This window comes from Oncorhynchus masou, chromosome 12, assembly GCF_036934945.1.
Source record: "Oncorhynchus masou masou isolate Uvic2021 chromosome 12, UVic_Omas_1.1, whole genome shotgun sequence".
In the NCBI taxonomy this organism is placed as follows: Eukaryota; Metazoa; Chordata; class Actinopteri; order Salmoniformes; family Salmonidae; genus Oncorhynchus; species Oncorhynchus masou.
In genome coordinates this window covers 46,779,357-46,795,801 of record NC_088223.1, presented here as the reverse complement: position 1 = coordinate 46,795,801, position 16,445 = coordinate 46,779,357, and the positions used below count along the sequence as shown (strand labels likewise).

General features: G+C 40.3%; 1 protein-coding gene across 1 annotated transcript; it reads right to left on the bottom strand.

Moving 5' to 3' along the window:
- Nucleotides 1-5,593: 5,593 nt before the first annotated feature.
- Nucleotides 5,594-15,777, bottom strand: ftr83 (finTRIM family, member 83). Its single transcript, XM_064980790.1, has 7 exons — nt 15,050-15,777; nt 14,364-14,459; nt 13,841-14,074; nt 12,772-12,931; nt 12,525-12,581; nt 11,840-11,908; nt 5,594-7,520 (listed from the first exon to the last, which is right to left on the bottom strand). The coding sequence occupies exons 1-7, from the start codon at nt 15,638-15,640 to the stop codon at nt 6,991-6,993; spliced, it is 1,737 nt and encodes a 578-aa protein (XP_064836862.1). The 5' UTR covers nt 15,641-15,777; the 3' UTR covers nt 5,594-6,990.
- Nucleotides 15,778-16,445: the final 668 nt, after the last annotated feature.

Below are 16,445 nucleotides of genomic sequence, written 5' to 3'. Positions count from 1 at the left end.
GGACCATTCTGGAAGAAAACCTGATGGAGTCTGCAAAAGACCTGAGACTGGGACGGAGATTTGTCTTCCAACAAGACAATGATCCAAAACATAAAGCAAAATCTACAATGGAATGGTTCAAAAATAAACATATCCAGGTGTTAGAATGGCCAAGTCAAAGTCCAGACCTGAATCCAATCGAGAATCTGTGGAAAGAATTGAAAACTGCTGTTCACAAATGCTCTCCATCCAGCCTCACTGAGCTGGAGCTGTTTTGCAAGGAGGAATGGGAAAAAATGTCAGTCTCTTGATGTGCAAAACTGATAGAGACATACCCCAAGCGACTTACAGCTGTAATCGCAGCAAAAGGTGGCGCTACAAAGTATTAACTTAAGGGGGCTGAATAATTTTGCACGCCCAATCTTTCAGTTTTTGATTTGTTAAATTTTTTAAAAATATCCAATAAATGTCGTTCCACTTCATGATTGTGTCCCACTTGTTGTTGATTCTTCACAAAAAAATACAGTTTATATCTTTATGTTTGAAGCCTGAAATGTGGCAAAAGGTCGCAAAGTTCAAGGGGGCCGAATACTTTCGCAAGGCACTGTATATGCACGTCCCTTAAGGTCCTTGTGTAATTGTAATGTGATATTGTACCCCCTAGCTCGATTGTCTATTGTTTGTAATCTATGTATGCTTGTGTTCCCTCATGTGCTTTATGTATTGATTTGATATTAACAATCTTTTTTTTTCTTTTTTTTGAGTTGCGACTGTCAGTGAAAGGTAGAGGCTGAGATAGGCATATCGCGATATTTCATCACAGTTTGGAAATAAACTCGCTTTTGCTGCATAAAGAGAAGACAATGAAAATGCTGTAATCTGTCTTTTAAAGTTATCAAAATTCTCAACTGAATTTATTGAACAGTATATATATTATTTGCACAAGTGGAGACCATCAGACCAATCCCTGGTGAGTGCGCATATTCATTTTATCATTGGCTAGGTTTCCATCCAATTGGCGACAGATTTTCATGCAAATATTCTATTAAAAAAATAATGTACGTGCATTTTCCGACCAGTGGTATCCCAGCTAGCAGTGGATTTGGGCCGATTCCGACTCGGGGCACTCGGCTGAGAGTCAGACTCCGCCGACGTCTTGTGACCCGAGTCTGGGCTGCCCTTAGGCAGTATTACTTATGGCTAGGATGTGGGGATTGAGCTCCGGACGATTCAGGTGTGAGTTATCTGGTCCAAATATATTACTTGGGGCTCGGGCCGATTGGGCTACTATCTGGCAGATGATTACACGGGCTGCTTTATATAATTAACATTTCATTATGTATTTATTTTTCCATATTCTCTCATTGTTTCTGTGATCAAAAAATAAAATTAGCATTTGAATTAAATCCTTTGAGTTCTGTTTAAGTTGTATTTTAGTATTTTTATACTTTGTGCAGGGTAATTGATAAGCATTAAAAACTTTGGATGGAGCCTCCCGAGGTGCGCAGCAGTCTAAGACACTGCATCGCAGTATAAACTGCGTTGCTACAGATGCTGGTTCAAGTCCTGTCCCGGCGGCGACAGGGAGACCCATGAAGTGACACACAATTTGCCCAGTGTCATCCGAGTTAGGGGAAGGTTTGGCCGGCCGGGATGTCCTTATCCCATCGCACTGTAGCGACTCTTGTGGCGGGCCAGGCGCATGCATGCTGGCACGTTCACCATGTGTACGGTGTTTCCTCCGAAATATTTTTTTTTTTGTGGATGGGTATAATTTATATGCATAACATGTATTATAGTAATATTTAAAATGACTAAATCGGGTAATTATGTATACATTTATTTAAATTTGCATCAGGCCGCTTTCTGGGGGGATTCTGGTAAGATGCCGGCAAAGTCGGGTGAATTCCGGTAGACGGAAACGGCCAGATGTACTTGGGCCGTCATTCATTTTGATTCCGGGCTGAGTCCAACAACCGATTCCTGCCTGATTCAATCAGTTCCGGTCCCCCGGAAGAGGGCCGCTTCTGGGGCGATTCCTCATTGCTAGCTGGGATGTTTCAATCAAATGGACTTGATGAAGATATAAATCGGTGCTGATGATGTAGTGTACACAAAATGTACTTTTTCGCTTAAGTTTTCATGCACCAAGTAAAAATCTAAAGTTTGATGGTTTCCATCGCATTTTCAACTCCATTGATAGTTTTGTCACAGAAACTGTTGCGTTAAATAGCTAATGTGCCTACTCTGGTCTTGGCACCTGCTCTCTAGCCAACAGCTCGCAGATACAATGCTGGTAGGACGTGCGGGTTGTCGAGTATACAGTACATGAAAAGATTATTGTGGATAAGAGAGAGGATATTTTTATTTGTCAAACGGCAGTCAATCATCGATCATCACGTCACCAGAATAATTTATGGAGGGGGAAATTATATTTTAGATGCTTGTCGACATAATTTTATTTTCATTCGTTTTGAAGTAGAAAAGTCACCAGAACTGACTTCCTCACAATTGTGGTAAAGGGTACAAAAATAAGAATAATGGGTTTTGACATTTAAATGTAGTTAAAACAGGGGTTCCGTGGTGACATTCTGAACTGTTTGAGTTAGACCAACAGTTGAAAGTAAGGGACTGTATGTTATTTATAATCAAATCAAATTTTATTAGTCACATGCGTTGAATACAACACGTATAGATAGCAGTAAATATAACAATAGTGAGACTATATACAGGGTGTACCTGCACAGATGGTGGATACCCTGTGAAAATCGGACCTCTGAAATTAAAATGGGCAGCCCTCCATTCAGTAAAGCATATTTTTTAGCAGACCCTCCCTGAACACTTGAAAAAAAACAATTTACCCTCCCCTATACACAAAATAATCATTTAAACATAAAGTGGATAACAGAGAACATGCCTACCATGTACTCTCACTCCTAGGACAGACCAGAGCAGATTTAGGAACTGTTCTTCATTTTGAAAGCATTAGATTGAAAAGTAGCCAGACGATTGTGGATTCGCAGACCACCGTGGCCAAGGGTAGAGGTTCAAAAGATATCCATTATAATAAAGGCACTGCAGGAATCTGTCATCTTATTTGCAGTAATTTCCTAATGTATTCTATTTTATTACATGACTGGGCAAACTTGTGTTTGCTAAAACTGAATTCAGTTTTAGAAACACCAATTTTGCCCAGTCTTTAGTTTGAGGATCATGCAGTGGAGTATGCATGCCTAGTTTGTTAATTTAGCTTAGCAGATGCTCTTATCACAGTCAACACATCTATTTCGGAACAACAATATCATGTAATAAAATAGAATACATTAAACAACAAATGGCTTGAGTATGCCTGCCGAGTATGCATGCCTAGTTTGTAGAATGACTGTATAGCCAAATAAGGGATTTTTCGTTTAATTATAATTTCATTCTAAGTAATTTAAAAAATATATACAATTTTAAACAGTGAAATGTATAGGCATGTTGTTGAAGTGCTGAGTGCTCCTGCATGCCACAAATGCTTCACAACTGATTTCTTAAAAGGCAGGCTATAGCTTGAAATAATAATAATACACACTAAATAATTCATTTTGACTGATTTTAGAGTTAGTATGTTGTTTAAGAGCCTGTTGAAATGTCAAACATCAATTGATAGTGACAGAATCACACATTGTCACAAGGTGTGAGCATCCAAATAGGTCAGATCAGGTATTCAATGAATAACTTCAACCAGGCCCCCTCTCACCCACAGATGGGGGAGGAGGGAACTGGTGGGGATGAACAACTCACGCCCTGTTGTAAATCGAGGAGAGAAGTCTCCCTCTCTAAATCCACCAAAGGAATGTGCCTTTGTTTCAAGATACTTTTCCCGCCAAAACTCTAACACGTTACAATTGGCGCATTCATCCGCCCTCCTCTCCTCTATAACTACTCCCCAGGTCGTTGCTGTAAATGAGAATGTGTTCTCAGTCAACTTACCTGGTAAAATAAGGGTTAAATAAATTAAATAAAAACGTTCAAAAGCGAATACTGGAACAACATTTCTAGCATAGAACATGGGGAATAGTCAGAGGCGATCTACAGAACATTAATGTAATTTTGTTTGTTATTTTGTGATGTCATTAAGAATGTTATAAAGGAAATACTGTAACTTGGAAAGTATACCCACTACATGTCTGAAGTGTCCATCCTATGCGTTTTGCAGATACAAGGAGGTTACAACTGTTGATACAAGGTTATAATTAATAAATTGAATATATATCCCATTTAGCAGACGCTTTTGTCCAAAGCGACTTACAAGTCGGCTGGGGCCACTACTTTACATATGGGTGGCCCCAGCGGGAATCGAACCCATGACGCTTGGCGTTGCAAGCGCCATGCTCTACCGACTGAGCCACACAGGACCCTGAATGTTTATAGATGTGATAGGTGAAGACCTTTTAGAGTTTAATTCGGGAGATGATAACTCTTTAAAGAACTGCTCTCATAGTGCACCGGATACTAATGAGTTAATTGTTACATGATTAATTTAATTGGGCAACAATTAAACATATTTAGGTAATTAGATAAATAACAGTCTTCAGATTAATGTTAAAGTCAAGATAATATTTTACCTTTATTTAACTAGGCAAGTCAGTTAAGAACAAATTCTTATTTTCAATGACAGCCTAGGAACAGTGGGTTAGCTGCCTTGTTCAGGGATAGAACAACTGGTTTTTACCTTGTCAGCTTGGGGATTTGATCTTGCAACTTTTCAGTTACTAGTCCAATGCTCTAACCACTAGGCTACCTGCCACCCCATTAGGAGGGATCTTAGACCATTCCTCCATACAGAATTTTTCCAAGAAACCACATTTGTTTCGCAAGGCAGCAAGTCAGTTATGTTTTTTTAAAGTCAGTAAATGAGGCTGAATGAACTGTTTCGCTGCCAGACAAGGCTCCGCTGATAGCCAGGTGTAGATGTGGTAAGGTGTTGGGACTGCTGTTGGGACTCTGCTTGTTGGGACAGCTTTAAGTAGGTCCTAACAGTTTGTGGGCACGGTTTGTCACCATTATAGTGCAATTAATGTATAGTTTAGTGTTGTGTTGTGTAGTGGCTTTGCTGGCATGCATCGCACTTAAAAAAATTTTTGCCCCACCAAGATTTACATAATAAAATTGCCACTGCTCACACTGCCAGAGAGTGAGGAGGGTATGTGTGAGTGAGAGAGAATGAGAGAAAGTGAGTGACTGAGAGATTGAGTGAGAGTGGGAGTCTCTATCACTCACGTTCACTCACTCTCCGCCTCTCTCTGTCACTCCTTCACATGCACTCTCTCTCTCACTCACTTGTTATGACCTGATGTTCTCTGTCTCTCATCATATGTTTTTATTGCACTGTTTATCAATGATAAAACATAATGCAAGTTCTTAAGTCTACTATAAATATAATATCATTACACTTATTAAAAGTGTACTTTATACTAATCATTTTTCCAGTCTTTTAATGTACTATAAATAAACTATTATCAACCTTCAGTATACTTATTAAAAGTGTACTTTAAATTCATTAAAGTATACTATATGCTCACTATCATTCAACTTAAACACACTCATTAAAACTATACTTCAATTTCAATCGCTTTAATTGTAATTTATTATATTCATTCAAAAGACACAGGTTTGTTTTTATGAAACTCTGCTTGTGAGTGATCAAGTACACTATAAGTATACAGTGCCTTGCAAAGGTATTCATACCCTTTGTATTTCTTCAAATGTTATTGTGTTAAAAAGTGGGATTAAAATTAATTTCATTGTAATTTGTTGTCAACAATGAACTCAAAGTACTCTAATGTCAAAGTAAAAAATTAATAATACAAATTAGATAACTAAAATATAACCATTGCATACAAATTCAGCCCCTTTGTTACAGCAAGCCTAAATTAGTCAAATGTGGCTTAACAAATCACATAATATGCTACATGGACTGTGTGAAGTAATAGGGGTTGACATTATTTGTTTATGATTAACATTTCCTCTGTCCCCCATACAACATTTGTAAGGTCCCTTAATCAAGTACTGATTTTCAAGCACAGATTCAACGACAAAGACCATTTGAACACCCTTTGAACGCCTCATAAAAGGGCAGTGATTGATGGTAACAATATCAAATCAGACATTGAATATATCTGTAAGCATGGTCAAGTGAATAATTATGCTGTGGATTATGTATTACACCACCCAGAAATATCAAAGATACTTCTGAAATGAGCTGCAGGACAGGAATGAAACTGCATAGGGATGTTACCATGAAGTGATTGGTGATTGTAAAACAGTTACAGAGTTAAATGGCTGTGATAGGAGAAAACTAAGGTTGGAACAACAACATTGTAGTGACTCCACAATAACGATTTAAATGACTAAGTGAAAAGAATAATACAAATATACAGAATAAAAATAGAATGTTAACATCCACTGAGAAGATTATTATTCCAATAGCTAATGTGGTTAATGAGTAGAAGTGTATTTGCTAAGTCTTGTAGTGAGGAGACTATAAATACAATTGTAGTATATTTCTAATTTATGACAAATATACATACAATGTATTTAAGGTGTATTCAAAGTATATTTGTTTTGCTCTTTGTCTAATATACCAAGAATATACAAAAGTACATAAGTTCAAATTTAAATGTATTTAATATATATTATCAAATATATTAGTTGACACTTCAGTCTATTCTAAAGTAGATCCTTCATGATTATGAAAACATTATAGATAACATGGTTTATTCCTTTACTCACCAAACCCAATTGGTCGGAGATATCTCTCTCTAGCTGATGATTTATATACAGTATAAAACATGAATTCAAACCTCAATAGAACAAAGTAAAACATTGCCAATTTAAATAGTACAATTTGAGAAAAGGGGATACTAAATCAAGTCAAATTACAAATGCAATTATATTTACTTGAATCACAATATGTATGATGACCGATACATGGACAATCGTAATTTAATCATAGGTAATATAATATTATGACAGCTGACGGATGGTGACTGCTGACTCATACCAGACCCAAAAGCCTGGGTAGACAGGCTCAGCAAAGGAGGCCTTGAAGCGGTGTATGAGAGACATGGTGTCCCCCACAGTGTAGAATGAGAGGGTGCCTGCTGAGTGGTCCAGGAAGATACCTATCCTGGAGGAGTAGGGTGCATTGATTTCCACCTGGTCTTTACCATATCGGGCGGAATAGCTGGAATCGGAGCAGAAAAGGCTCCAGGACTTGCGGTTGTAGCCGATGCGGCAGCTGTCCCCATAGCCTACTCTCTTGATGCCCTTGTAGGTGACGCCCACGGAGGCCCCCTCTCCACTCCACTCCACCTCCCAGTAGTAGGCACCTCCAGACAGGGGCTCTTTGCAGAGAACCTGGGGCAGGCAGTCAAACCTGGAGGCACTGTCAGCGTAGTCCTGCGGTTCTCTCTTCAGGGCTGCCTTCCTGTTGCCTCTAGACAGATATAGCTGGCGGTAGGCTGTGTTGGGGTCCAGGGTGAGAGCGCAGGCATCTGAGAGAGGAGAAAGAGAAGGCATGTCATGAGTGAGTGCCACTGTGTGAACTGAATGCTCTTCTTTCCTGTTGGCTTGATCATTTAACCCTTATACCCATACAATATTAGAAATTACAAGGTTAGTTATGGAATGTAAAAGGTTGTTTAAAACCAATACTATACACAATTATACAAAACAATGGCTGCATTTAGACAGGTTGCCCAATTCTGATATGTTTTTCACTAACTGGTCTTTTGACCAATCAGATCAGCTCTAAAACATATTTGATGTGATTGGTCAAAATACCAATTAGTGGGATTTTTTTTTTTTTAATTGGGCTGCCTGTCTAAACACAGTCCAAGTCCCAGATTTAAGTACCCTATCGTCTAGCACATCTCCAATCTGAAATGTCAAAAAGGTCAGACGTAGTTAGTTGAATTACCACAAACATAATATTGCAAATGCTACTAGTCATTCAAGTCAGCAAAGTGACCTTGAGTTTCACCAGACAAACTAAGGGCGAGTAATTTAGCCTGGTCCTAGGTCGGTCTGTGCTGTTTTGCCAACTCCTCTGGTAATTCTCATGAATTGGCAAGGCAGGACAAACAGATCTGGGACCAGGACACCAGGCTATGATTAATGGGACCCTGCAAGATTGTAGTTGGTCTTATTAGATTTGTCCTGCATGTCCAGTATGGGGTTCATGTCTGTCCCAATAACCATTTGGAATTCAGTCAATTCAGACAATATACTGTTCAGAGAATTTAAAAAAATATATATTTGGTGCATAGACATTGATAAAAGCAATATTCTTTAAATTATGGATGTAATAAAAGTAATTTTCTTTCAATTATGGATACATTTTGGGAAAGTGCTTCTGCCTTTTTGATCTTTGCCTTTACCAAGAATGGTAATTGAGGTTCTTATAAATCATTATGATTACACATTAGTTTTGTTACACATTTGATAGGACTATTAAGGCTTTTCAAATTCCACAAGAGAATAACTAGTGTTGCAATAATTTTTCTAAAATGACTTGCAATGAATACAATAATTTTTCTAAGACAATTGTCTTTAGTGTTGGTATGCCCATGGATGTAAAATAATAAGTAGCACCCACAGGGAACCCACCCAGCCCCCAGAAGACCCTCTGTAAAACCATTCCCCCTTCCCTGACCCCTCCTCACTATAATTACGGAGTTGTAGCCGCAGCCTGATATATGGAATCTCTTCAGCAGCATATTTTGTCTTAAGGTATAAAACATAAGTAAATAAGTTCACAATTCTGAACATTAAAATTCAGTTAGCAGACTTGATGAATAAGTGTGGGTAATGATGGAAATGGTTTAATGAAAACAAGATATGACATACAGTGCATTCTGAAAGTATTCAGACCCCTTGACTTTTTCCACATTTTGTTACGTTACAGCCTTGTTCTAAAATTGATTAAATTGTTCCCCCCCTCAATCTACACACAATACCCCATGTTTGCAAATTTATTTTAGCTTGACACACCTGTATTTGGGAGTTTCTCCCACTCTTCTCTGCATATCCTCTAAAGCTCTGTCAGGTTGGATAGGGAGCGTTGCTGCACAGCTATTTTCAGGTCTCTCCAGAGATGTTCAATCGGGTTCAAGACTGGGCTCTGGCTGGGCTACTCAAGGACATTCAGAGACTTGTCCCGAAGCCACTTCTGCGTGTCATGGCTGTGTGCTTCGGGATGATGTCCTGTTGGAAGTTGAACCTTTGCCCAATTCTGAGGTTCTGAGTGCTCTGAAGGAGGTTTTCATCAAGGATCTCTCTGTACTTTGCTGCGTTCATCTTTCCATTGATCCTGATTAGTCTCTCAGTTCCTGCTGCTGAAAAACAGCCACAGCATGATGCTGCCAACACCATGCTTCACTGTAGGGATGGTGCCAGGTATCCTCCAGACGTAACACTTGGCATTCAGGCCAAAAAGTTCAATCGTGGTTTCATCAGACCAGAGAATCTTGTTTGTCATGGACCGAATGTCCTTTTGGTTGCTTTTGACAAACTCCAAGCGGGCTGTCATGTGTCTTTTACTGAGGAGTGGCTTCCGTCTGGCCACTCTACCATAAAGGCCTGATTGGTGGAGTGCTGCAGAGATGGTTGTCCTTCTGGAAGGTTCTTCCATCTCCACAGAGGAACTCTGGTGCTCTGTCAGAGTGAACATCGGGTTCTTGGTCCCCTCCCTGAAAAAGGCCCTTCTCCCCCTATTGCTCAGTTTGGCCGGGCGTCCAGCTCTTGGAAGAGTCTTGGTGGTTCCAAACTTCTTCCATTTAAGAATGATGCAGGCCACTGTGTTCTTGGGGACCTTCAATGCTGCAGAAATGTTTTGGTACCCTTTCCCAGATCTGTGCTTCAACAAAATCCTGTCTCGGAGCTCTACGGACAATTCCTTTGACCTCATGGCTTGGTTTTTGCTCTGCACTGTCAACTGTGGGACCTTATATAGACAGGTTTGTGCCTTTTCAAAGTCATGTTCAATCAATTGAATTTACCAAAGGTGGACTCCAACATCAAGGATAATCAATGGAAACAGGATGCACCTGTGCTCAATTTAGAATCTCATATCAAAGTGTCTGAATACTTATGTAAATAAGGTTTCAGTTTTCTTTATTTGTAATACATTTGCAAACATTTATAAAAACCTGTTTTCGCTTTGTTATTATGGGGTATTGTGTGTAGATAGATGAGGAACAAATTGTATTTAATCAATTTTAGAATAAGGCTGTAATGTAACAAAATGTGGAAAACGGAAGAGGTCTTAACACTTTCTGAATACACTGCATATAAACAACTTTTAGAAAGCTCATGTTCTGAGCTAGCTATTAAAAGTATGGTCCTCAGATCCAAGTGAATCTGAACAACCCTTTAACTGGAACAGAGTATGGAAAAATATGACCTTGACATCCCATAATCTGAGCCATCAATTTACACTTTATTTGAACTGTATTTAACACCAAGGAAAGTTATATGATGAAATTGGCCCCATGCCTAACTGTTCACTGTGTGCCCTAAATCAGGTAAGCACAGTCCTTCATATAATGTGGGTGTGAACTGCAGTTAAATGCTTCTGGGACAAAGTTACACATTTTTTTTCAAAGTGCATGAATGTAAATGTTCAATCTGCTATGTTATATTACTTAACGGTGATAGCTCCTTGAATCTCTCAGATGATTACTGCTGGTAGGGGGAAGGCACAATATGGGGAGGGTTCTCTGGTCTCTGGGAGGAAATGGGAAGGGAGGATGTAAAAGCATCCTCAGTTGACAAGGAAGCTTGGCTGTTTAAGGGAGTGGGCACTGACAACTAACCTGTGTTGCTAGACGGGGTGGAAAACATGGTTACATACCAATTGTACTATTACAAAATCCTTTTTGATCAAAATAATTATTTCTGTATGTATTTCTTACTTAAAAAAAAAAGTTGTAGAGCCCATAGGTACATGTTAAATAAACTGAATATATGAATTGACACTGTACCTGTAAACCACCAAACAAAAAAATTCCGAAATAAAAACTTGTGACCCTGCAGGACAGGTGTGCACCAGCATGCAGGTAGAGTAGAACAGCTACAGTAGCTCATGTACTATAGACTTGGTTCACCTGGCTGTGCTGCTGTGTGTGCGCCTGCACCCCCTCAGCCAGGTCAGAACTGGTGGTACTCTCTGTAGCCATGGCTAGGACGAGATGACCGACCACTCGGCCCATCTGGTCTGGAAGATCGACCACTTGGCCTATCATCTGGAATACCACCGGAGGCAGAGCCATTTATTTACATGTATAGCTCGGACCACAGTTATTCAAATCTGCTTGTGACCGATGTTTCCCTTTCCGCATGCTCAGTACGCACTTCTATTCTATACCTTGATTGTCCTATTCAGAGCAGGTTTTAAACTTGCCGAAGCTGTAGTGTCCAATAGTTGTTGTAGTCAAGTAACCTAGCTTAGAAAGATTTGCCAACACAGTGATGTCATTCTGTATAACCCTTTTACAAACCTATACTCCCACTCACCGCAGTAAACCGGTATAAAGTTCATTGAGCATGCCCACTTACAAACCTAGTATCTAAGGAATGTGGTAAGACTACTCCCATCACAGCACTAGCCTGTTTCCATGTGGGCTGGGCGCCAGGTAGTATTTTAGACTAACTCCTGTCTTTATAGTGGTTTTAACGCAATTTATGAACAGTAGTTCACACTTAAATGATCAAATAGTATGAATAATTAAATGGCACTAGAATGAACCCTGAGTCCTATAGTATTTGATTAGGTAAGTATAGTCACAGAAGGTGAATCATTAAATAGACGTACATTTCAGGAAGTCTTCTCTGTGCTGGGGCTCCTGGCTTGGTGTCTTGTACACGGCAACAACTGCATCGGCTACAAAGAGAAGGAAATGCAAAAGTAAACAAAAAACATACACAACACTGTATTTGGATTGTACAATATAGCCTGATACTGCATGCATGGAAATTTACTTTACAATCTTGGGATTTATTAGTGTTTTGGATATCCCCAGAAAATCCAACTTTAATGAGTGTGTGTTTGTGTAGAATTGCTTGATGCGTGTGTGGTGTTCTAAGAGAGTTAACTTATCAGCCAATGTAAATATTCAGGGCCACTTGAGCCACCACCTGACCGTTGAGTGCCCTCTAATAAAAATCAAGGTGCTCAGACTACTTTACTATTCCAACAATACTAGAGGAACCATTTTGTTTTCTTATGCACAGCAGAGCAATAAGGAAATTATAATCACTCAAGGAGCCATTTGAAATTAAGATTATGCCGTAATTGTCCTGTGAAAATATTATTACTGAAATTTAGCTACAGCACAAGGCAAGCCCATATTTCCTCAGCAACCACCTAACAATGTTGTTTGGGGGTTTGATGGAGGCCTGGTGGAGTGGTGGGGTCGATATTCTTGTTTTTGAACTAATACCATTCCAAGTATTTTCCAGAATGAGATCAGTGGGGAGTTTCATGTTGATTGACTCACCTTTCACAGTATTTCTCCTTTTGGCTTCATCCAGTTGGCAGAAAGGCATTTTGTTCACTGAAACAGGAAAAGTTCTGGTTGAGTAAATATTCTCTAAGAATTTACTGTAAATTACTGAAGCATTTCCAAGTCCATGGTTTTAAAAATGACAAAAGTCTGGGGTTTAATCTAGGTCTTGGCTCTACATCATTCATTCAGCAATGGCAGTAACTAACTGAAGTTACAGTGCATTATCTCACTGCCTCACCAGTCTTGGCCACTTTGACCAGCTCCTCATTGCTGATGTCATGGAGATGGACCTTCATCTCAGAGACAGCCTTGGTGACGGGTCCGAAAGAGAAGTAGGGGTTCACTGAGACTGTGGGCAGCTCCTCAGCCTCCGTCTGAGCGATTAGCATGTGGTAGCTCTACAACAAAGAGGATAAGAGACAGTTAGCTGTGTGAATGGATGAGGACAGACACGCCCTCTTTTCAAATGACACATTCATAATTTGAATTGGCTCGTGTCATTTCCTGGCTTCATATTTCCTGGCTTGAATTATTATAGACAGGTTGGTTGTTTAACAACAAAACCGACGCGTGTGCAACTATGGGTCAAAACAGACTGGGTTGGCTTAGATTGTTGACATGTAACTATTTAGTCTTCAATGTTCATTTAAAAACAAATGCATTTGCACAATTGTTGTCTCAAATACATCATTGCAGTTGTTGGTTAGCAAGCTAGTGAATTTTTGCCATATTAGCATAGACGAGACATCAAAACAAGACATGGTATCAAAAATAAAGATAAAACTAGCCAGCTACTACTAGTCTCCACATTGCAGCTTCTTATCATTGTTACTTGCCATCTGGCCATCCAGAATCACAACAACACACGGCCTTCTGCCCCATTGAAGTGGCAGGAGCATTGGGCCAGTAACCGAAAGGTCGCCAGTTCGAATCCTGAGCCAACTAAGTGACACATCTGTCAATGTGCCCTTGAGCAAGGCACTTAACCCAAATTGTGCAAAGAGTTCTGGTTATTTTGGGGTGATGAGCTTGGCGGGCCACTCAAATATGAGATATATAGTGTTAGGGGGAAGGCAATGTTTAAAATGGCTTGTGTCATTCCTTGGCTTGAGCCCAAATATTATAGTAGTTGTTTTAGGGTGAGGGGTGTTAGACTTTAAAGCCCGAGAGAACTAGCACCTCTGAACATCATTTGCGAACCAAGTGCTCACAGATTTTACGGTGGTTCCTAAAACAAAGCGCACTGAACGATCGCAAGACAAACGCTAGAACCACATTCGGTGCGATGTGTGCAAGCCTTTAGTCACCTGGATAAAGTGTATGTGGTCCTCTGTGCGTGACAGCTGTGTGATCTCGTTGTCTCGCTTCTTGAGGTCAGCGATCTCGTGGGTCAGACGCTCGAGGTGACCCTCAGCGTTGTTCAGTGCTGCCCTCTTATTGGAGGAAATTAGCTTGGTCATTTCCTGTTGCATCCTCTCGATGGAACGCATCATGTCGCCAAACAACTTCTCACACTCCTGCATAGCCCTCTGGGCTGAGCTCTGGAGAGGAAAGGGGCACACTTAATGGGCATGCTGTTAAAATCTCTAAAGCATTTTGGGTTGTACCAATACACCCAGGAGGTCAGTCATAATGGAACTCTATTGGTGATGTATTGATATTTGTGATCATGAAATCTCTTGGTGGGAAAATATAATTTGTCTCTCCAGGACACACATTAGAAATATACACTGTGAGTACACCTACAGTATGTTTAGTATGACTTAACAGTATATTGTAATTGTGTAATTTCACAACCCACTGTGTTTTATGTGCTATAGAGACATGTACCTTGAGTGAATCCACAGCTTGTTTCAGCTCCTCCATCTGCTTAAGCCTCTCATGGATCCTCTCCTGGATCTCTGCCTGGGTGGCACCCAGACGTTGCTATGGATGGAGGACACAGGACGTCAGTGACATAGCCCCACAAGTCAGACAATTGTTTCCAAAATATTCAAAAAACTGATCAACCTAAATGCTACAGACAAAAATCGTGGCTGAGTGAAGTGGCATCGTTTTCCTCCCCATTCATGTAATTTGAAATGGCCGTCAAAATGCATTATTACAATGTGCATTAGGTTCAGACAATGCAGTAATAAAATCTAGCCAATAGTAGTTCTTGGAATAGAAGATTGCAACACCCCAGCCCACACACATTTACAGTAACTGCTTTCACTCATGTGGGTGGGTCTAACTGATTGCCTGAAGTATTTGTTTTAGGGGCTTGGCTGATACTAGCTACTCTATTCCAACAATCAACCTGTCGCTCTCAGTCACACAACTGGAGTCAATTGACGACAGAAACCTTATGGTTTTGAAAAGGCAAATTATTGAAAAGCCTAGAAAAAAGTATTTTTTTTCACCCTGTTACACGAATGGCTTTGTCATTTAACAATACAGAACATCAACTACTTCAAAGAGATAAATCATCGTAATATATAAAAGTTTGAATCAAAAATCATGCAAAGCCGTTTTACCTGTTCTTCTGACCTCTCCTGTTCGGCAGATACCATGTCATGACCTTTGTGCTCCTTCACAGTGCACAGAACACAGATACACATCTGGTCCGTCTTGCAGAAGAGCTCCAGACCCTTCTGATGCTGGGGGCAAATCTGTCTGTCCAGATGGCCGATCTCATCCACCAGCTTGTGCCTCTTGAAGGCAGGGTTCTCATAGTGGGGCTTTAGATGCCTCTCACAGTAGGACGCCAGGCACATCAGGCATGTCTTGATGGCTTTGTGCTTCTTCCCAATACAGATATCACATCCCACATCTTGTGGTCCGGCGTAGTTGTAGTCTGGGTCTGGAGGTGGAGGAGGGTAGGTCTCAGACATCCTGGGATGCGAGTGGGTTGAGTGTGTGGAGGAGCGGGAGGTCTGGAGGCGGCGCGGGGTGGGTCTCTTGTTGTAGGTGACCCGACAACGTGGGCAGTTGTAGGAACCGGTGTGGTCAGCGTGGTCCCAGTAGGTCTTCAGGCAGATGGAGCAAAAGATGTGGCCGCACAGGATGGAGACTGGGTCCCTCAGGTCTTCCTTACACAGATGGCAGCTCTCCTGGTCAGTAGACATGGGGATTGACTGATGCACCCTGGTGCTGTTAGGTTCTTGGTAGTAGTAGGCTAAAGACGAAGTGAGACTGTCAAATTTTCAGTCTGTCCTGTCAGTCAGGTCTGAGCAAAGTGAGCAACAGTTGCTTCCGCAGCATGTTATATAAAGTAAACAGTCAGGGAGGGAAGGAGACTAAACTGGTTAAGCAGAAACTAGTAAAATGTGGGTGGGGCCAGGTGAGGACAGAGTGTCAATGGAACCATTCAACAGCCGTCAATCAGGAAGAGGAGTGTGAATAGAGAAAGTGAGAGGAATGATTGAATTGTGTGATCTCAGGTTTGAACTTTGTTTTGACAGTACTGCAAATAGATACAGTAGTTATAAATATAGATAACTGTTGGTTTCCATAATTTCCAACAGGGACTCTACCCCAGACACAGCTCACATTTTGACCCTCGTGTTTGTTTATGCAGTGCAATATTTTTATTTAACATGTGACATAAAACATGGTTCACTGCACACAGTTTAATTTCACATTGGATTTCCCTGCACTTCTAATAATGTAAGATATGTGTCACACTGGACTTCACTGCACATCTAATGAAGTACCAACATCAGTTGTACACAAGTGATATGTTTCTTTGATAAGTCACACTACAAAAGGGTAAACTATTAGTCTAACCCACTAAATGACAAGTGGTTTGTGGTTTGTCTAATCTTTTAAAATTCAGCCATGTTTCAATACTAAAAACAAAGGACAAAAAAGCTGGTTGGAGTTGCCTTTTTATCAACAGCACAATTACTAAATATTCCATTAGAATCTTTA

Coding starts and splice junctions, on each gene's coding strand:
- ftr83 (XM_064980790.1), bottom strand. CDS start 15,640: ATGTCTACTGACCAGGAGAGCTGCCATCTGTGTAAGGAAGACCTGAGG. Junction 12,932..13,840: donor ACCACATACACTTTATCCAG/GTGACTAAAGGC, acceptor TCTTTGTTGTAG/AGCTACCACATGCTAATCGC. Junction 7,521..11,839: donor CAGAGAAGACTTCCTGAAAT/GTACGTCTATTT, acceptor CTCCTCTCTCAG/ATGCCTGCGCTCTCACCCTG.